Source organism: Desmodus rotundus, chromosome 6 (assembly GCF_022682495.2).
Source record: "Desmodus rotundus isolate HL8 chromosome 6, HLdesRot8A.1, whole genome shotgun sequence".
Classification (NCBI taxonomy): Eukaryota; Metazoa; Chordata; class Mammalia; order Chiroptera; family Phyllostomidae; genus Desmodus; species Desmodus rotundus.
In genome coordinates, this window is record NC_071392.1 from 1551214 (window position 1) to 1574090 (window position 22877).

General features: G+C 47.8%; 1 protein-coding gene across 1 annotated transcript; it reads right to left on the reverse strand.

Annotated features, from left to right (window-relative positions):
- Positions 1-99: 99 nt before the first annotated feature.
- Positions 100-21888, reverse strand: ZPBP (zona pellucida binding protein). The gene is made up of 8 exons (XM_053926809.1): positions 21701-21888; positions 19785-19865; positions 12218-12343; positions 10042-10191; positions 9612-9830; positions 6145-6221; positions 3529-3706; positions 100-202 (listed from the first exon to the last, which is right to left on the reverse strand). Exons 1-8 carry the CDS (start codon positions 21822-21824, stop codon positions 108-110), a joined length of 1050 nt encoding a protein of 349 aa, XP_053782784.1. The 5' UTR covers positions 21825-21888; the 3' UTR covers positions 100-107.
- Positions 21889-22877: the final 989 nt, after the last annotated feature.

Genomic DNA, 22877 nt, shown 5'->3' on the forward strand with positions numbered 1-22877 from the left:
GTAAAATCTGATACATTTAATTGTGGCATAATAGTGATTTATTATGTATTAATTTTTCAAATATACACTCCCGTGCTTCTGAAACCCCGCAGGGCTCGCCGCGCGGGCTACAGACAGGCTTTCGCCCCGAACACCAGGCTGCTGTTGCACTGCAGGCAGTGGGTGCCGTCGCTGGGGTTGTAGGAGCCGGGGCTGCAGATCACTGGGGACAAGGGGGGCGGTGAGCAGGCGTCCTCAAACGCCCCCCCAGTTAACAAACAAGATTCCTTTTACCTGAAAACTATCGTTTGCTTCTAATTGTAAAGTTCCACGTAACGTAAACTTTACGCTGCTAACCATTGTTAATTTAGAGTCCGGTCGTGGCAGGAACACTCCCACTGCTGTACAACTACCTGCCGGAACGTTCTCACTTGGGAGAAATTGCAACCGTACCCGCTACACGGCCGCCCACGCCCCCTCCCCGCCCTCTGCAGCCACCCCGCCCTCGGCAGCCACCCCACCCTCTGCAGCCACCCTTCCGGGACTTGCTTCTGTGAAGTCCGACCCCTCCACGGACCTCCCGTGAGCGGGAAGTGTTAACCTGTCACTCCGGCCCCGGCTTAGCCTAAGACTGCGACCTAAGACTGATTTTCGGGTCACATGGGGTTGAGTGTGGAAGGTTGACTGGGTCACTGACAAGTTGTAGCAGAAGCCCCAGAGGTCAGGGCTTAGGTGGAACAAGTGTGACCATAATATTGCCCATAACGGCCATAATTTAGATGTAAAACGACAGCCCAAATATGGAAAGGGCATGCAGCTTATTTCTAACAATATCCCTATTCTAAGTCTTATTTCTATCACTTGCTAAATATGTAATTTTGAAAAAAATTACTTAGCCTAACTTAACCGCATCTGATCATCCCTGACATAGAATAATCCACGTCATGACTACGTCATCACAGTTGGCGCCCAGCTCTGGTGGCCGGGGCTGCACCGTGGGGCAGGACACCTACTGCACAAGGCCGCCCTGCCGAGGCCAGGAGACGCAGCAGCTCCACCTCACACAGCTGCAAGCGTTGACAAGCTGACAAAATGCCCAAAGAAACAGGTCCCAAGTGAAAGAACAGGAGAAATATCCAGAAAAAGAACTGAGTGAAATGGAGACAAGCAAACTATCAGATACAGGGTTCAAAACAATGGTTATAAAGATGCTCAGGGAACTTAGAGAGAACTGCAACAGAATTATAAAGAACTTAGAAACCATGAAAAATAACCAGTGTGAGAGGAAGGATATGCTCTCTGAAATGAAGAATTCACAGGAAATCAACACTAGGGCAGATGAAGCTGAGAATCACATCCGTCATTTGGAATATAAGGAAGCACAAAACACCCAATCAGAACAGCAAAAAGAAAAAAGAAACCCCAAATGAATGGAGACAGTGTAAGGAACCCCGGGGACAACTTCAGAAGCACCGGCATGCGCATCACGGGGTGCCAGACAGAGAAGAGAGAGAGCAGGGAATCGAAAACCTACTTGAAAAATAATGACCGAAAACTTCCCTAACCTGGTGAAGAAAAGAGACAAGTCCAGGAGCACTGAGTCCCAAACAAAACGGACCCAAAGGTGCCCACACCAAGGCACGCCATAATTAATATGCAGAAGGATGAAGACAAAGAGAGAATCTTAAAAGCTGCAAGAGAAAAGCAGTTAGTTACCTACCTACAAGGGAGCTCCTATAAGACTATCAGCTGATTTCTCAACAGAAACTTTGCAGGCCAGAGGGGATTAGCAAGAAGTCTTCAAAGTGATGAAAAGCAAGGACCAACAACCAAGATTGCTCTACCCAGAAAAGCTATCATTTAGAATTGAAGGCCATATAAAGAGCTTCCCAGACAAGAAAAAGCTAAAGGAGTTCATTACCACCAAACTAGCATTACATGAAATGTTAAAGTGTCTTCTTTAAGAAGAAAAAAAGATAAAAAATATAAACAATAAAATGGCAAGAAGTAGAGATCTATCAACAATTGAATGTAAAAAACAAAATAAACATGCAGAACAGACAAAATCCACAAACACATAAACCACAGAATAAAAAGGAATAAATTGAACTTTTTAACTTCTTAATTTTTTTCTTAAAACAAAAATGCCAACCTCAGTTGGGAAGATATTTTCACAGAACACATATTGGAAAGAAATTTTGTCCATACTGAAATAAATTAGGTTTCAGTAAAAAGAAAGATCTCTGGAAATTTCCAAACTATTTGGAAATTAAACATCACACTTAAATAACCAATTGCTTAAAGAAGAAATCAAGAGAGAAATGAGCATTCTGAAGCGAATGATAATGAAAATGCAAGATGACAAAATTTGTAAGGTCCCACCAAAGTAACATGAGGGAGAAAGTTATACTGAGAAGGACACATTTATCAAAATGTCCCCAAGGGAAAAAATAAATAATGTGAACAGCCATTTGTATTAAAGAAATTGAATATTTAGCAAAAACCAAAAAGACAAAAAGACACATTCCAACAACAGCAGCCAGAAATGAAAGGCTTTGGCCTCCCCTGGCTGCTGAAAGCGCAGAGGGCACGTGACAGGGCGCGGCACTGCTGAGCAAAAAGGAGCCGCTCTCGGCCCATCGGATGGGAAATGAGGACACGGAAGCTGCTGACTGCAAGCTCTGGAGGGAACGGGGTGCGGCTGGACACGCTTTCTGACGCAGGGGGGCCGTGTGACTCACAGCGCCATCCGCCGTCCCGCAGGAAGCCTGGAACTGAGCAGCCGTTCTGCGGGGAAGGTCCGCCGCCACCAGACCTGTCCCTCTTGGCTAACGGTACGAATGGCCGTGACATACACGGGGGACCCGCACGGCTTTTGAGAATGTTTTGCAAAAAGGCTTTTAATCTAATTAAAAGCAGTAGAGAGGAGAAAAGAACAGAGAAGACTGAATGAAAATGGCGCTAATTTAGTGATACTTGTTACTTCGACAGAAAGCCCGAAGACCCCACACTGGCTCGCCCCACTCTGGAAAGGGCGCCTCGAGGACCTGCCGTCGGGCTGCCCCGCAGCCTGCACCGGGCTCTGCAGTCAGAGGGTGGGGGGCAACCGGGCCCGGGCGGTTCTGACCCTGGGGTGCCAGGACCGCGAGTCGGGAAACCCACCGCTGATGAAGTGGTTCACGCGCTCACCCACAGCAGGCAGACCACCCCTACTCCGTCCGCACTCGGCGTACGCAAGCCCCTCAGTGGTTGGTTCTAAAAGAAACGTGACTTGACCCTTCGGGGGGTGAGACACTCCAACTCGTAACTACTGTCTTCCCCCCCCCATAAACGCCTGTCGCTCCTACCCCCGAGTTACTACAGTATGAACACCACGGCTGGGACCAAGACAGCTCTGTCTCCTTCACATCTGCAGAGCCACGCGGTGTTCTCAAACACTGTTTCAAATAAACTAAAGACATGTCCAAATCACGCGGAAAATAAGTGACAGGTGTCACTCGGGCACGACGACAGGAAGGGACGCCCCTAAGCACGAGGCTGCGCACGTACCACAGCACTCTGGACATTTGGGGTGTTTCAGGGTGTTGATCCCGTAGCCCGGGAAGCAGCGGTTGATCCAGACCATCTGGAGGGTGTCCTCGATGTAGTATATCTCAGGCAGCGGCTCTGCGCGTCTGCCCAGGACTGTTACTTGTTGGTTGAAAAACCTCTCTATGAGATTTTTAGCCTAAAATAGAAACACAGTATGAAAAACTATTTTCACAAATACATGTAATTTTAGAATGAATAGGTTTCTTATGCATTTAGAAGCAGGGAAAACCAAGTTCTTGAGGTCCTTATTTTTTCTTGCATTCACAGGACATAAGTAACACATGTAAAAATTAAAAGATGCCAACTCAAACCTCAGACTTGTCCAAATGCACTCCCAAACACAGCACGAAGAGCCCATTCGGGCCGTGCCCGAACTCCCTGGTCCCTTGGCATTTGGAATGAAATACGGTTGGGACTGTGACCCAAATCAATAAAGCTTCATGAAATTAAATGCACTCTAACAAGTGTACTCTAACAAACATACTTCAAGAAAGGTACTTTAAGAATCTTTAAGAAGGATGTAATTCGCTGTTTCCACAAACACAAAAGAAAATACAGCACAAGGTAAAACCACAGTTCTGGGCTCCCAAACGTTTAATTTACAAAATCGATGGCTTCTTTGTCTGCAGTAATCATCCTGGACGGACTCACGCGCGCCACGAGAGGCTTGCCCTTCTCAGGGACTGGCAGGCTCTATCAGCTGGAGAGTGAGGTGTGGTCACGGGTTCAGACCATCCACACACCGGTCAGTTCTGCTCGCCTCCAGCTGCTTCCTCTCTGACCTCGTCACGGCGCGGGTGAGTGGGCTCCTGCTGGCCAGCAGCTACTGACGGTGGGCCTCACTGACTGACTTCTTCGAGCATCTTACACATTATACCCCTTCACAAAAACTTGTATAAATAACTATAAAAATGACTTTCGATACACTGCATTCAACCCATCTATAAACTAATTCTATTACTCAGTTACTATCCTTTTACAGTTTAAATAGTTTTCTTGTGCTTTTGATACATTTGGGTGAATTCATTATTATTTATTTAGTCAAACAAATTTTCCTTAAGAAAGTGCCTAAGAATTAACTAGATATACACCTTGTATCTAATAAGCCATATTTAATTGCCAAACTACAATGAACAGTTCCAGGAAACACACTCATAATCTCGTAGTTCCCTAACACTCCATCCAAAAAAAGAATCAATGGAACTGGACCTGAGAAAACCTGGTGGGAATAAAAATGATCGTGTAAATCAGACTCCTGCTTCTCTTTTTTTAAATTACAACTGCATTGTTCAATTACAGTTGTCCCCCTTCTTCCCCCATTACTCTCTCCTGCCCTGCCCACCCCCACGTCCCACATTCAATCCCGCCCCTATCTTCCCTCCGAAAAGAAGGGTAAGAACGGTCCCCTGTGTGATGGCAATGGGAAGGCGGGAGACTCTGTCTGGACCATGAACTCCACTCTGTGAGCACACGGAGGGCTGACACGCGTGTCTGAGCCACACGGGGCGAAACCGAGGAACCACCTGAGGTGGGCAAGGACTCCAGATACATGACGTAGAACTTTTGCACCAATTTGGATGATATAAGAACCAATCATAATTATAGAAACTCTCCATAAATTAATCATCTGGTTAAGATGCAAGGAGTTAATATGGCTGAAGACACATTGGAGAGTACGGGGGACAAATGGGGACGGATGGGGACCGGCCTTGGGTGGCGAGCGCAGTGCAGAATGCAGATGACGTGCTGTAGAACTGTGCGCCGGGAACCCACGCAGTTTCGTTAGCCAACATCGCCCCAATAACTCCGATGAAAACATGCTTAAATGAGTAAATTACTAAAAAGAAAAACACGCCAGCTTGTTAATTTCAGGACCAAAGTAACGGATCCTGACCCGAACGTGTACCACCTACACCTCCAACAGGAAAGTTGTACAATTATCACAATATGAATGATTTAATATTCCAAATACTTAAAAGTAACTTGATAAAGTGTTCATGGTCATTTAGAATAATCGGAGATAGGAAAATATCATCATAAACTTACTGAACGTGAACAATATGTTAGGTGTAATGCAGAAGAAAGAACTAATGAAAGTAACCCTGCCAGTCACAGCACCATCTGCACCCCGAGTGCAGACACAGGGCTCGGGGGGCAGCGCGCTGTAAGAACAGCCCGTGCACACTGTAGATACAGTCACAGCACCATCTGCACCCCGAGTGCAGACACAGGGCTCGGGGGGCAGCGCGCTGTAAGAACAGCCCGTGCACACTGTAGACCAAGTCTACTACTCAGACACTAACAGTGTGAATCACTCGGAAGTGCCAGGGAAGGCCAAACAAGAGGGAAATCATCTCAATGCAGTTACAATGCTGAATTGCAAAGGATTTCATAAAAACATTAGTTTTGTTCAATTCTCATCATTCATGACGTATGGAGCTGCACTATTATTGCCGAATTCCCTAAATGGGTGGCGGTCGATCTGTTTTGGAAGCAGCTAAGGCGCTCACTTGCACCCTCCCCGCCCCGCCCCCCCCCCCCCCCCCCCCCCCCCCCCCCGCCTCCGCGACGTACCTTAGACAGCCTTCTGGAGTAGTCACAGCTCTGGTCGTCACAAGGCTTGGGCTCCTTTTCAGTGTCCAGACATGAAACTGAGAAAACACGTCCGTTTTACAATGGCTCTCACGTGCTGCACCGCAGCACTCAAGTTAGCTTTTTAAACACAAAGTATCCCACCTGTCGACTCTTTCTCCTCCACTACAAAATGATGCAATTTTCCTACCGTGAAAGCCCCTTTCCTTGGCTCAAGCCCTTGGCAAAATACATGTTTCGTATACATCAGGAAAACCTCTCAATTACGGCGAACTTAAAAATTATCCAAACTTTTGGATAGTTAATGTTTGGCTATCGCGCTAATAAAATTTTAACAACAGGATCATTTTAACTGTAGGGCGTGTCATTTGCCTAGCTCTTCGGCACTCAGCGGTGCTGACCCACAGTGACGATGCTGGCAGGATGGTGAGCTGGAGGGTGGCAGTGGCCACAGTGGTGGAAATCACGCACATGTCCCTCCGTGCAGGCTCGACAAGTAATCACCGGGAGCTGCTCTGTAGCAGGAGTTATCCCAGGAGTCTAGGACACCGAAGTGATCAAAATCGACAAACCCCACGCCCTTCTGGAAGTTCTGTTCTAAGGCAGAGAATATAACAATGCAGGGTAATCAGAACGCACACATAGTGTGTAACAGGGTGGTGAGCACGAGGCTTAGAGAAGAAAAGAACGCGAGCAGGGGAAGGAGGACTGGAAGTGCGGGACCGTGACAGGACCACAGTCTTAAACTGGGTGACAGCCAACGGCACTCCAGCGAACACGTGGGGGACTGAGTTGCCTATGAGGTGAGACAGAGCAACTGGTCTGGGCGCAAGCACACACGGGGTGCTGGAGGGACGACAGGAAGGAAGCCTGGCCGCGAGCACAGAAAGCAGAGGGGCTGGAGTGGGGCATGAGGCCGTGGGGGTCGGCCACTGCAGGCAGGATCTGGTTCGCGGTGTGAGTGAGAGGGAAGCCATTGTGAGGTTCCTGGAGGGGCAGCAGGACAGGTGAGTGGCTTGTGGGCCATGGTCCCTCGCCCTCGGGGCATCCACACCTTTGCCCCGGCCCACATGCGGGCCGAGTGCCCCTGAGACTTGGGGGTGGGGCCTGTGCCTTGCCAGTGGCAATGCGGAGAAGTGATGGTGCGAGGTCTCGGTCCCCGTTTGTCTTCAGCTCCCGTCCTGAGCTTCGCTGACCGCCAGGGGCAGAGCCTCCCGTTGGTGGCGGCCGCCCGGACACACAGCCGCCTGCTCGCAGCCTAGACGGAGCCTGTCCCCAGCCACGTCCACACGTCTGTGAGGACAAGTGGTCCCTGTTCCGCCGTTGACTGTGACGTATTCAGTTACGTTTTTGTGTTTAAAGAAGAATTTTTAAAACTTATAAATAAGGCTACTGGAGTAGTTCAGCTAGTGGCAAGAGGGTGGGTGAGAAGTGACCGCCTGAACCGGCACCGTGCGTGCGGCACTGTGAGACACCACAGCACAGACCAGGCGACAGCGCGCATCACAGCGACTGGACGGGATCAGACAGAGCAGCCGCCCGAGCGAGGCCGTAAGCTTGGACAAGAGGGTTGTTTGCGGCCTCGTTTTGCCCTACGTGCTTGTCAAATGAGACCACGCTAAATCTAGACCAAAGACAAGTGAAACCTCTACATTTATGCGTCACAAATACGCAACGGAGTTCTGACAGTCACTGGCAAGACGTAGCGAAGTCTTTAAAGCACCGCTCGTGGAGGTAAAGCACTCGGCAGCGCAGAAGATGGGGAGGCCAGATGCACTGCCCTTCATCAACGTGACTGAAACTGGGTCGCCATGACAACGCACAGTTGTTCTACTTTGAATCTTTATAGAAGTTGAAGTAGATTGTAAGATTCACTGAAATGTATTCATTAAACTAAAGCAAGACCACTGGAACCAGTAACAGAATCAGCAGAAAGGAACTGGTTCCCAGAATCTGCACAGGTGACCCCAGTGACTAACCCGGGACCCTGGTTAAGTGGAAACGTGGGACCAATGGGAGGAAGAGCCAGCGGGCGCTCAAGCTGCCCCCCCCCCCCCTGCGCTAGGCAAAGCGGGCGGCAGCAGCGCTCTTGGGCCTGGCCTCAGTGCATCTGGCGTTCTCTGTGCGCTCTCAGACAGTGAGGACACCGGAATGACATCCGTAGGCACCGTGGAGGAGGAAGCCACAGGCCACGTCCTGCCTCGGAAATGCCGAAACATGGCCAAAGCTGTCAGAGCCAATGTGTCAGAACTCTGGAAAATAGTTCGCTGTTCAGAACAGCCGAGGGAATGCTAAATTCACGTAAGCTGAATTAAACACGGCATTTACAGAAATCTATCAAGTCACTAGTTACAGGCACAGGCAGGCACATCAGAGATCGCATACAACAAAGAACACAATTTTTACAGAAATAGTTAAAAAAGTCACTAAACAAAAAACTCCACCCACATAAACAACCACAAACATAAAAGAGGTTGATGAGTCTGATTTCAAGAGTATTGTATTAGAATATTCAAAATGCACACTTTTCAAAAAATTTACAAGGCATGCAAAGGAAGGTGACGTGGGTTCCGTCCCGTCAGGCCGCGTGCCGGGGTTGCATGTCCAGTCCCAGTCCGGGCACATGCAAGAGGCACCTGATCGGTGTTTCTCTCACACTGGTGCTTCTCTCCCTCCCGTTCTCCCTCCCTCCCCTCTCTCTGGAATCAATAAAACATTTTTTTAAAAGCTAAAGAAAATAATAGACAAAAACGTAGAAAATGATGCCTCAACAATGGCGTCAATAAAGAGAAAGCACTTATGACAAGGAACCAAAGAGAAATTCTGTAGGTGATAATTACGACGACTTGATGAGGACTTTGCCGGAGGGTTCCGACACACTGTCCATCTGGTGGCAGCAGGAACCAGTGGACGCGAAGAGAGGTCTGCTGGGACCACCACCCGGGACGGAAAGGAGGAGGAATGAGGGCGGCCTGTGAGGCCTGTGGGGCAGCAGCGAGGGAAAGGAAGGGCAAAACCGGAGGACTCCCCTTCCTACTTTGAAATCCTATTTTTTTCCAGAAAATATTGGGTCTCCGCTCTGCATTATTAGGAAAAGCACCCTAAGCTGTTAGAATGTTTGCTGTGGTTTATAGTATTAACCAGTCTCATTATAATTAACTTTGACAAATTAAATTCTTATAGCCAAGTAACAGACGTTCCGTATACTAAATTCCATTCTAAAGCAAACTGGCACAGCAAAGCCTAAGCTGCTTGAGCACAGACTTCTCAGTGAGCACGCAAACCAGCGGAGTTTCATTTTGAAGGCCAGTAGAACTAACTCAAAGTGGAGACCATGGAAACACCAGTCTCGTAACACCCACACCGTGAAACCAGGCTGGGAGTGCACAGCTCTTCAAGGTGAGCTCTGGGTTCTCAGTTTACTTCCTTTAAAACTCGCACGTGCTCACCTGCGAACTTGAAGAACAGCTCGTTTTGAAAGCCGGCTTTCTGCATCTTGACGTGGTGGCACTCCGACTTCAGCAGTGAGACCTCGCACGAGAGGTCATGGACCAGCTTGCTTAAAATCTGCAGGAGCTTATTCTCGAAGGACACATTGTAGACGCTGTTGCAGGGGGCCGCGTGGTACCGGGCCGTGAACTGGTAGTAGAAGCGAGGCTCGCGGTACGCTGGGGAGACACCGAGCAGAGAGTAGCGCTATGTTACTGAAGCGAGTCAAGTGGACTGCACCTGCTCAAGAGAAGTCATTATATGGAATAAATACATTGTTTAAATGTACCACCTCACTGCCTTCTGACCTCCATGTTTTTGGTAAGAAATGTGCCTTTAGCCTTACAGACTCCTAGCGTGTAACAGGTTACTTTCTTGTTGTCGTCTCACCGTAGACGATGAACTTGAGCTGGAGGTTCTTGACCACCTCCTCCACCGTGGGCTTGTACTCCAGGAAGCACGTGTAGACCCCGGTCATGCCCTCCTCGAAGTCCTGGAACACCAGGCTGCCGGTGGACGTGATGTGCGTGGTGCTGTTTTCTAGGGAGGGGACAGGGATGGTGCTCAGTCCCTTCCGCCGCAGGGGACGGAGCACAGACAACCGTTTTCTGCCCGGGGGCGGCCACCACAATTCATCTCAGACGCGTTCGCAGGACTCGGGGCGCACGTGGTGGTTGCGCCTGGTGTTTGCTGATGGCCTGCTGACCGCAGCCCAGGCTCCTAACCCCAGCTCTGCTCCGGGCGCCCTCCCGGAGGAAGGCCGGCAGCCACGCCTGGAGCAGGGTCGGACGCGCCCCTCGCACTGAGCCGGGCGCTCTCGGATGTGCACTCGCATTTGCACACACACGGCTGTTTCCCACATGCACATGGAGAAAACGGCCTGCCCGCCACACAGGGCTGCAGCCAAATGTAATGACCCGTGTGCGGAGCCCCTTAGAACTAAATCTGACACACGATGAGTATTACGTGCACTGGTCCTCTTTATCACATTCAAAATAAAGATACTAAAAATGCTCTCACAAAATGCACGCACACACATCTATACATGTATGTATTTGCATGTGTGCCTTTACACGCATGGTAAGTGCATATAGAAAACCCGGGAAATGACATTGTACAGGTTCAGGACAATGTTTACTTGGTAGAAGGGCCGAGAACTTCTTAAACCGCTTGTATATTAAGAGGGTCCCCGGTCCCGGCGATGGTGCCCTTGACTTATAGAGCACGTCCAGGGTGTGTACTCTCGGCTTCAGAGCTCGCACATGTCTCACCTACTCTGCACACACCAGGGCTTCACGCTGGGGCACAGCTGAGACCAGTCAGCTGTGTCAGACATTAAAACATACAACAAAACAAGTATCTCCCGTGATGTTTCTTCAGCAAGCTTTTGCACAAACACATTTCTTCCTTCACCCAAGATGACAAAAACCCATGGGTTTTCATCCGCAAGCACTCTCTCAATGTGCCAATACGGGTTAGAAGAGAAGTAAGAAAACACGGGAGCAGAGCAGTATGGGAAAACACCCTCGGAAGGTGTGCAAAGATGATTAGATGCTTCACTGAACAGACCTTTAAGATGAAAATTCATTCATCTGAACTCTTAGCAAGGCTGAGCTAATCTGTGTGTTTTGAGCTATACTGCAAAAACAAATCAGCATTTAGCAGATGAAAAATTAGAGTAAAAATGAGATACGCATTTCAAAACGACCAAAAAAGAAGTTGAATGGAGAAAACGCTGACCAAATGAGCCACACCAAATGGCTGCTGTGTGGAGAAAGCGCCTTCGTGAGAACAGGGCCCGGTTTCCCCAGCAATGGGGGAACGTGAGTCCCCCACTCGGATGGGCCTGGGTCTGCCTTTGATCCCGGGCGAACACCCGAATGCCCAGTACCCCTCACACTAGCACAGCCTCGATTATGCGGTAACACGCGGCCACGGTCCCACCACGCAGCAGGTTTAAAAGCATGGTTTTGATGTGAAAACAGTCCACGTGAAGTTTAGTCATTATTTTCAAAGTTGGTAATAACATTTAGGTTAAATTCAAATGTCCACATTGTCAGGGTTTTGGTCAGATGGAAATATAAACTAGAAAGTATGAAATTACAGCTACTAGTGAAGCCTCAAATTGCCCATGTGGGGCCGCACAAAACAAACAGGACCACGTTTCAAGTCCATGGCTCAGCGTGTTCCCTGTGTTTCCCACAGCAGCCCGGGTCGCACTTGCTCCTTCGCACCGGCGTCATCAACGGGAGTCTGACTGAGGCAGCCGTGTGGCCTCGTGAACTTTGAGCAACTTCGGCGCTTCTCCTGAGGCACGGGGCTGGTCGGAGAACCTACACACCCCCCCCCACCCCCGGCCCCAACAGAGCCACGCTAGTCTGTCTGGCTGTGCCTCGGCTGAAGGTCAGTGGCAAACGGCCGCCGGCTGCACGGTTAGGTCACAGCTCCGGAACGTGGACCAGACACAGAGGTGAGGAGTGAGGTCACACATACAAAACACAGACACTCCGTTTCTTCTCCGTGTAGCTCAGCGACACCGACCCAGCTGGGCCACGGGAGCGCCTACCTGAAATGACTTTCCCCTTGGGCCCGTGCCACTGGAACAGCGGGTCAATGAGCTCGGAGTTGCGCAGCCGCTGGGTCACACACAGCACGTGGGGGCTCCGCTGGTGCAGCATGACGTAGACTTTCACTGAAACACAGGGCAGCGCGTGCCAAGGGCACCTCACGGGCGTGCACTGGGCGGCCTGGCTCGCGGCACTGCTGCTGGGCGGCGAGGACCACACTGCACTGCACCCCAGGTAGCTGGCGGGAGGGGTGCACTCACCTCGTTTACGTGCCGGTGTCTCCGTCAGAGCCCGGTGCATTGGGCTTCTTACCGAGAGTTCACATGCACTATTTATTTTATTCTCAGGATGTTATTTCGATTATAAAGTATTAAGAAATTCTGTATCTGTATTTTATCTTTTTTGCTAAGATACCACACATGAAAGAACCTGATAAATTTGTTTAAAGTAATAGTACATTATTCACAATGATGTAACACAATGTACTGAATTAAAAAACTACAATGTCATTGAAAAATCAACAACTGTGTACTTTGATTTTAAGTATTGAGTATTTTACTACTTTGCTTTAAAATTTAAATAATCCCAATCATTAAACAAGCAAAAATCACATTCTTTAGACACAAAAGGAACACAGGAAAAATTTAATTGTTTTGAATTTACTTATAAATAAGCTCTTAGAAAAGGTTCCAGCAGCTTCTCGGTAATTGCCGGCCGCCTCTCGCTGCTTCAGAGATTTCTGTGCACAGAGATTTCTGTGGCCCAGGAACATAAAAATTGCTTTTGAGAATCAAAACCCTTCTTAACATTCAAGAAACTAGATTTTCACCATTCGGCGCGATGGTTACGGACCGTAGCTCTTAGACACCTTTCCTTTGGTGAACAAAGGTCCCCTTTATTCTTGGTCATTTTTAATTGAAAATTGAGGTTAAATTCTAAGAAATGTTTTTTTTGTCTGTATCGACTGAAGTGATCATTTAATTGTTTTCTTCTTGAATATGTTAACGGGATGTTTGATATTACGAGATTGCTTGTCTGAAATAATTCTAATTCCTCATGCTCTTTTACTTAAAATCTGCTGGATTCGATCTGCAAATAGTTTTCCTCGAATACATATATATAATACATAAGGTATATATTATACATATAATTGCCTTATGCCACCCTTTGTACATTTCCAATGTCAGTATCGAAATTGTCATCAGCATTTAGGACAATGAAGGTGGGTATCTACGGCTATAGGAGCTACACAAGGTGAACTGGGCAGAGTTCTTCTATTACTTTTCTCTAAAATAATATGCAGTGTTTTCTGTCCCAGAAAAAGTCTAGAGCTTGGTGCTCTTTTGTTTTATTTGGCAAGGGGGAGTAGAAAAACAAAATTTTAATTACCAATCAGGAGAATTTAATTGATTATTAATCTACTAAGTAATGGAATCAAGTCTCTTAGAAATTTATATTAACTATAGTTGTTTATTTCAAGATTGTTAGTATAACATTATTCAGAGTATTAACTTACTATTTTAAATTTTACTACCTTTATGTACTCATAGTCTATATTTTACTTTCATTATTCTCTCATGAAACACTTACCAAATTTGTCCACTGATTGTTCCAAAGACAGACATTTCACCCACTGTTCTGTTCTTCTCTGATCTCTTCCATTAATTTCTTCTGTTATTTCTCTATTATTTACCTTAAACTGCCCCCTCTTCCCTAACTTCTCTCACAAGGGCTGACTGCATGAAACTACCAGTCCGGTGGCTGCTTAGCCTGACTCGCCGGCCCCCCACCCCCCACTGCCCCTGACGTTGTAGCCTCTGCGTGGCCAGCTCCTCGGGCCTCCCGCAGGCAGCACACTTGACCCAGCTGTGTGGTTTTGCTCAAATCAGTAAGGCCCTCCTGTCTTCAGAAGCCCAGCACAAATAACTGCTTAAGTATTAACAGTTCTGTTCATTTCTATACAACACAGGCAAAGTTAACATCTGGGACGGAGAGCAAGACCAACGGGCATCTGAAGTTACCTGCAACAAAGAAAACCACTCATGGATTTACAACCGAAACATAATGACATGGAAAGATCTCCTTTGAAAAGAGCAAGAAAAATGATGTGCAGAGGCAACAGCAATTTCAGCTTAGCAGATGCGAAAAACGTGGGTGACATTTCGTGCCAGCGAGGATGTGGGTGAGCACCACGGGGGGCGTCTGCTGACGCAGTCGTCCCGAACAGCAATGTCAGCGAGACAGGGACTGCCCGGGCCCTAGGATGGTGAACTTCCACTCCCGGGCACGAGACTCCCAGGACGCTTTGGGACAGGTACCAGAAGAAATGCACGACACGGTGTTCATCACACACACACGCCCCGAACGGAATGAACTAAAAATGCAACAACGATGTAACAAATGACTACTGAATCGATGGATACATGAGTGACCAGAAACAAAAGGCCAACCGAACAAAACAGAACGAGTAATGCGTGACTAAGTTGAAGAGGAGATAACAGAGCAGCCAAAGGCTGGCGGAGACAGAAGCTGGAGCCTCGGAAGGCGGAGGCAACGGAAGAAATTCTAGGCGGAAAAAAATCAGGCAGTCAGGATTCTATGGAGGCAAATCAGTAAAGTATCATATAATAATATAGTTTGTGGTATAAAAAATACATGAATACATGATGAACTGAAATGTTAATCCATTTTCATGAATAAGTAATATCCAATAAAAAGGCATTGAAACAGGAAATTAGTTTTACATAAGTGTTTTATAATTCAGGTTTATGGTTACAGTTTTAAAACAAAAGCTGTAGTAAAACTTGTGATATCAGTGAAAACGATGAAACAAAGAGCTCCAAAAATTATCTCCTTTTAAAGGTAATGAGAAAAGTGGTAGAAATGTCTAGAACTCAACATTTTCATAACTGTGGAAATTAATCAGACTTGCAAGAACCCAGTAAATATGTGTTCAAGAAAACCAAGCGTATCTTGGTGTAATGGGTGGGATTATGTCTCTCTGCAAAGTCACATGGTGAAGTCCTAACCCCCAGTCCCTTAGAACGCAAGCTTGTTTGAAGACAGACTCTGTACAGTAGCGATCGAGTTCAAGTGGGGTCATGAAGGTGGACCCAGGTGCATTGTGACGGGGCCCTGATACAGGGGGAGGTGCAGACAGACAGAGGCAGAGGGAAGCCCCATGAAGAGGAAGACGCTGGGAGAGGATGGCTGCGTGCAACCAAGGAGGGGGACTCAGCAAGAGCCCTCGCTGCCCCCAGGGGGACCACCAGCTCCAGAACTGCGGGGCAGCCCAAGTCTCCCCCTCCCGGAGGCTTTGTTATCATGGGCCTGCTCCTGATACTGCTCACGAGGATGGTCTCACTTGACCTAACTTGGAGCACACTCGCAGTACAAAGCTCTCCCAAGGCTGTTTGTCACAGACACCCACAGGCTGTCCTTTGCCTCTAAGTGCCTGTCGCACTGAGTAACAGCCTGGAGGGGGAGGGCGGCAAGAGGAAGACTGTGCCCGTGAGAACTCTAAAAGCTCCACTGCACCCCTGGGAAACAGGAAGCCCCATGCGTGGACAGGTGGGATGCGTGACCGGGACAGGCGTGCTGACTGAAGACCACGAGACCTTGAGTTCTCACGTCTGGCTGAAGCGGAGGCTCTGCACAGCAGAAAGGGAAAAACAAGGTTGAGCTGTCAACGGCCTGGCCAAATGCTCCAGGAGCACGTAATGACGCACACGGGCCCTCAGCAGAGACTGGGAGACAGGCGGGCTCCAGGTGGTGGACGCAGTCTCCGGCAGTCGCTAGCTCTACTGAGTGAGCTGAGCACAGAGAAGTAGCTGACAAATACTCACAGCAAAGAGTGACAACACCAACACCCGAGCAGGGGACTCTCCACAGTTGCTACATTATGACTTAAAAAGTCCAGTTTTCAACCCAAAATATGAAGCATGCAAAACCAAGAAAGCAGAGTCACAGACAGGAAGAAAAGAAAGCAACCAAGATAAACTGACTCTGAGGAAGCCCAAAGTCTGGACTCAATGCACAAGGAAGTTCAAATCAGTTATTTTACATATGGCCAAAGAGCATCATTCTTAATTTGCCGAAGAAAAGTATGAAAATGATGGCTCTCCAAACAGAGACTACCAATAAAGACAGAAATTACTTAAAAGAATCAAAAGAAATTCTGGGCTACAAAGCAAAACTGAACTGGCAAATTCATGATAAAGAATCGGCTCCAGATCTGAGCAGGTGAAACAAAAAGTAAACTTGAGGGTAAACCGATGTGGGACCATCCGATCTAACACGTGGGGAAAGAGCACCTATGCATGAACCGTGCTCACAGGCCCGTGGGGGGCCACCACGCATGTCAGCGTACACGTAACACAAGTCCCATTGAAGAGGGGAGGAAAGGGGACAGAAAAACATTTGAGAAATGATGGCAAAATCTTCCCAAAATTGATTTTATAAAGCCATGAATCTACCCTTCCAAGACGCTCAATGAACTCAAACTATAATAGATTCAGAGACCCACACCCAGACACACCGTAATTACCAGTCGGGTCCAACAACAAAGGCAGAATTTTGGAGACAGCAAGAGGGACGCAATGCATTGCACACATGTGATCCTCAGACAATTAGCAGCTTGCTTCTCACCCGAGACCGGAGTGAAACAGGAAGTCTGAATGGACCTACAACAAGGACGCCGTTCGTATTAGTGGCCCGAAAGCCCCCCACAAAGAAAAGCCCACCCCAGATGATTCACTGGTGAGTTTCTCCAAACAGGTAAAGCAGAACTAATCTACAATAGCTCCCACACGCTTCCCAAAAATACAATAGGAAGGAAAGCGTCCCAACTCATTCTACAGAGCCACTGTTACCCCGAGACCCACAGCTGGCAGGGGCAGCCCAAGAACACGACAGACAGACTCCCCTCATGAGCGGGGACACAAAACCCCTTAAATGCGAGCAGCCAAGCCCAGCAGCACGAGAAAGTATTATACATCACGATCAATGGCTATTTATCCCGGGAGTGCAAGGCCAGTTCAAAGTACAAAAACCACTCCATGTAATACCACATCGCACCACTAGAATGAGGACAAAACCCCACGGTCATCTCAGTCCCTGCAGCAAGAGGATTTGACAAAGCCCAGCACCCTTTCACAACGATGCCTCAGGCAGTGAACAAACTAGGAACAGAAGGGCACTTTTTCAGCCTGATACAGGGCTTCTACGAAAAGCTCACAGCTCCCACTATACTTACTAGTGAAAGGTGGAAACCCTTCCCTCCCTCTAAGATCAGGGATAAGATTCAGGCATCTCCTATCATCAACACTGAACTGGAGGAGTTTCTAGGTGAAGCAACTGGCAACAGAAAAAAACATCCAGATTGGGAAGAAAGAAATAAAACTGCTTCTATTTGCAAATGACATGATGTTACATATAGAAAACCCTAAAGATTAATTCCTCCTCCCCTTACACACACACATACACACTAGACCTAATCAGGGGTTCGGCAAGGTGGCAAGGTGGCAGGATACGATATTAGTTTGCAGAACTCCGTCATATTCCTATATAATAGGAGTGATCAGTCCAAAAACTAGATAAAGAAAACCATTGCATTTACAATAACATCAAAAAAGTAAAATATTTAGGAATAAATTTAACAAAAGTGCAAGGCTTGCACACCGACAACCACAAAACATCACTGAGGGAAATTGAGCACCTAAATAAATGAAAAAATGTTCCATGTTCATGAATTGGAAGACTTAGTAGTGGTAAGGTGGTAACACCCCAAGTCAATCTGCATAGTTAAGGCAATCCATGTTAAAATCCCAATGGACTTCGGCATAAACCGACATGGTAATTCTAGAATTAACATGGAATTTCAAGGGACCCAGAATAGTCAGAACAATCTTTAGAGCGACAATTTCAACGAACCATCCTTAGTGATTTCAGAACTTAGTATAAAACAGCAGTAATGGAGACAGTGTAGTACCGGCTGAACGGCAGACGTACAGGTCAATGGAACAGAATTTAGAGTCCAGAAAAAAACCATACATCTCTGGGAAACGGCTTCTCAACAAGAGCACCAAGACAATTCCTCCTGTCCTGAGAACAAAAATGCTCTTGAACAAGTGGCTTTGGAACAACTGGATGTCCAGATGTAAAAAAAAAAAAAAAAAAGTATGGCCCCCTACCTCACACCATATTCAAAATTAATTTAAAATGGTTAAAAACCTAGTATAAGAGCTAAGTCACAACATTTTTATAAAGACGCAGGATTAAAACTTTGTGTCGGTTATGCACTTTTTTTGAAGGCATGATGCCCGAAGCGCCGGCACGGAATGAAAGGAGGAAAGCAGACTTCAGCAGAGCTCAGAGCGAGTGCTTCAAGGGACACGACTTGAAGAATGAGCACGCAGCCTCACAGTGGGGACATCGATATCTGACAGCTGGATCTCTGATAAGAGTCTAGCACCCAGCCTGCACTGAAAACCCTTCCAACTCAGTAATAAAAACACTAGCCCAGCTGGAAAATGGGCAAGGACCCCATGTGCGCGTTTCTGCGCCAAGGCGTGCGAATAGCTAGAAGCACACAGAAGCGGCTCAGCATCGTTACTTGTTGGGGAAACGCAAATCAAAGCCACAGCGAGAGCCCACAGCGCAGGGACTAAGCGGACTGGAAGTGTGTGCGCACAGACACACCGTCGCACAGACACACCGTCCAGTAACGCTCCCAGAGCGTTACTAATTAGCCAGTGAGAGGAAGCTACCCAGACACCCGTCAACTGACCAGTGTGCAAAAGCGGCCTGCGCACACCACGGGGCAGTAGCCAGCCACGGAAAGAAATGAAGTGCTGGCGCGCTCCGTAGTGTGAGCGAGCCTGGAAAACTGCGCTAAGTGAGAGGGGCCGGACACAAAATGCCACACACGTGTCATCCCACCCGCACGAAGTGTCCAGAATAAGCAAGTTCATAGAAACCGGAAGCGGATTAGAGGTTTCCAGGAGCTATAACAGGATCGCCTAATGGATACGGCATTTCGTTACGGAATGATGAAATGTAAAGTAGCATAGCGCTGGTGGTTGCACAAACTTATTAACATACTAAAAACTACTGGATTGTATGCTTTAAAGGAGGGATTTTAAGACATGTGAATTTACCTGATTAAGAAAATACTCAAAAAGTTATTACTTGTTAGGCCTCGTGACTACTGCAAACTCTTATGAATCCAAAATCTTTAGGCTATGTAGTTCTCACTTGAAAACACTCCTAGTATATTTGAACTGCGTACATCTAGCAACATGGTAATTATTATATAACAACAAGAAAACACTATAGCAACTCTAATTATGTAACTTTTAGAAATAACTACTTTTGCACACTTAACGCAGTTACAGGATTAGATTTGGATTAGTCTGACCACATGGGACCCGCTTTAATCCACTGTCACAGAAGGAAGAGGCCTTAGGAGACAGTGACAGCTGAGGGACGGTAGACTTTTGGACAAGGCTGCTAAAACTTAAATCAATGTTAATCATTTTCTGAAAATCACAGGAAATCTATCGATACCTGGATAGTTAGGTGATCCCACTATTTTCAGCACATCTTTGGACAAGCGAAAACTTCTTGGTAATCGAATCAAATGCCCAACTATCAAAAATAAAAGAAGAAATGAGCAACAGTCTGTCTCGTGAGACATTCCAGGACATTCAAATAGCACAGCATCATAGTACACTTGATCTTGGTCGAAGGGGTGAGCCATTGGTCAGTATCCCCGACACCTGGTGTCCCTGTTCCAGCCCTACTGACCTTATCATGCCAATGAAATGAATCTCCCCCGCCGCCCCCACTATCTCTTCCCTCCAGCTTTTCCTACATCCACTTAGAATACTCTCTTCATTTGTAAAAGCCTAAATCCGGCCTCCTCCAAGATGCAGATCATGTGATGTCCCCTCCACCTTCAAACCTTCTGTTTGCCAGTCTCATTTCTGACCTTTCCCAATCTATCACCAGCACATCTCTTATAACGCCCACTCTACACTGTTCTATAGTTCTTTGTGCACATGTATAATTTTCCTTATTAGATTAAAAGCTCCATTTCTAATAGGATCAGTGTTTGTGCCAAATCAAGAATGAGTACCAAGCACTGTATCTTGCACATAGTAAGTATTACATAATGATTGTTAAATATGATCTAATCTGCTATTCTCCAGTCACTGTTGAATGGGCAAGTGTGATGGACATAATAGTATGCACAGAACTAATGGAAGGAGCTATAAAAAATGCTATAAAGCATTAACCAAATCACCTTGAATAGAGAGGGAATAAAGCAAAAAGAGTATGGTGTTCAAAGTCACAAGACCTGAGTTTAAACCCTTCAGTTTTCTCATCTGCAAAATGAGACTAAATTCCAGATTCACAGAGATGTTGCAGGAACTGAATGGAGTATTATGTAAACTATAAAATGTGTTGACGTCAGCCTTTATTCTTCATGGTGTCCAGGTTACGATATTGCCTGCCTACTGTACTTCTTGTACCCTTAAGTCTGATTTTCTTATTGGACCAAAAGAAGGCATGCACACCCCACTGTGATCTAGTATAGGGTCCTGGGCCAAGCTCAAGAAGCATCCTTTCCCTAGAGGGTAATGAACGGTTACTGGCTACTTCCTGCTTGTATCGAAGAATGACCTTTATAGTTCTGATTGACGCCTAGATTTGTTTTCTCCTATAATCTTCACTCCATTCCTTTCCTTTCTCCTCCTTTCCCGTGCCCACCTCCACAGCCTTTCTACGTTTATATTCTTGGGAGGACTTCTTTTCACATTCTCCCTTACTTGAACAATTTTTAGCATTTTAAACAAAACACTTTCGTGCTTTTTATTATTCAATTCCCGGCAATACTTTATTTTTTAAAAGCCTAAAATCTGAACACAAAAAACGTAGCCAAAACCTGCCTAGTTACATGAAAACAGTTTGGGTCAATTCTCACTTCCGTGTTTGTTCACCAGCATCTTAGACGTAATTTGAAAACAGGATGGAAAAGTATTTCGGTTGAGTGGCTACAACGGAGGAAACAAATGGGGGCAGCAAGACGTCAGAACTGAAAACCCAGCGTTCCCTGCATTTACTGCTAAAACCCACAGATGGCGCTCCAGCACCGCGAACAGCTACAAATCGGGGCCGCCGGCTCCAGTGGGAGCCACGCTGAGCACCCCCGGGCGCAGGTGGCGCTGGCAAAGCCGCTCAGGGCGTTTAGTAACAGCCGACCCAACTAGAAAACGTGACTGCGGGCGTTGTGACGGCCGCTCCTGTGCGCACCGTATTAACGTCCCCGTCATGCTCCCCCGTGTCATGTGGGTTCCTCCCTAGGACTACTGCCAGGTGCCAGCCTGGAAGGCGCTTCTGGCGGTCCGCGGTGCACGTGACCCAAACGCTCACGCCCGGAGCCACGCCCAGGCCGACGAGCGGCGGCGCCGAGGCCTCACCTGCCGGGGGCGCCTGCGCTACGCAGGCAGAAAGCAGGACGACCGCGGCCCGGAACAGCGGGAAGCCCGCAGCCCGGGCCTGCCGCCTGCCCCGCCGCGCCCGGCCGGAGGCCCAGGCCTCCATCCACACGCCGCCGCCCGCCACCTGCCGACCGTCGGCGCCACCCGTCGTTACCACGCGCGCGCCCACCCCCGCACCGGAAGTTGGCGGGCGGTGGACCGGAATGGCGGCCGGAAGAATGAACCTCTATTTCCGCCGGTGGGGGCGGGGCCATGCCAACATGGCCGCCGGGCCAAGGCCCGTTGAGGTTACTGAAGAACGGCAGTGTCAACCTTGCCCTGCCGGACGCGCCTGGGCTTTAGGGACCACGCCGCCGCTCAGAGAACCTTAGGAGCACTGGCGACGTGTCGAAGGTTCTGGAACTTAGAAAGCAACCGCGGCCCCAGCAGCCCGCGCCTTTGCCTTTCTGTGCGCCCAGAGAAGGCGCTTTCATTAGCTGGTGGGAGACTGAGGCTCGGCCTTGGGGGCCAGCCCTGAGCGACAGATAATGAGCACCGAGAGAGTCCGTAGACCGGCAGCCCTCAGAGGATTGCCTCAGTCTCCCAACGGCAGCCATTAGTTCCTTACGGAGGTGTGGGACTTCCGGGGGAATAAACGCCACGCACACCGGTGGCATCACGGGACGGGCTTTAGCCCCAGGAAGAAGCTGAGTGAGAACAGCAGAGGAAGCCAGTTTACACGCAATTGGTCTTCATACTACGCAGCCTGGAAGTTGGTCTTTTATTACCTAAGTTCAGAAAAATATATAAAACCATCTATCAGTCTGCGAGGGTATTTGTAGCCCGAACGTGTTAAAGAGAATCATGTTTTTGCTTTTCTGCAGCTGGAAGGGTTGACTTAATGGGAGCAGACCTAAGATAGGAACACATCTTACTCAGTTGGTGCAAATACATTGAAGAATGAAGTTTGCAGCCACTATGACGACACAATGCCTATTGACAATATGTATTGTCCCCTTTAATAGGGAGAAATGAGTGATCCATTGTGTTACAGTTCTAGCTGTTGCTAAGCAACAGGGGCTCTGTTTGGTTTTGTTTTTCTGTCCGGGTCTGTTACTGCCCTATACGGCTTCTGGTCAAGAAAAAATTTCTCACCTTTAAAAGGGAAAGGAAACCC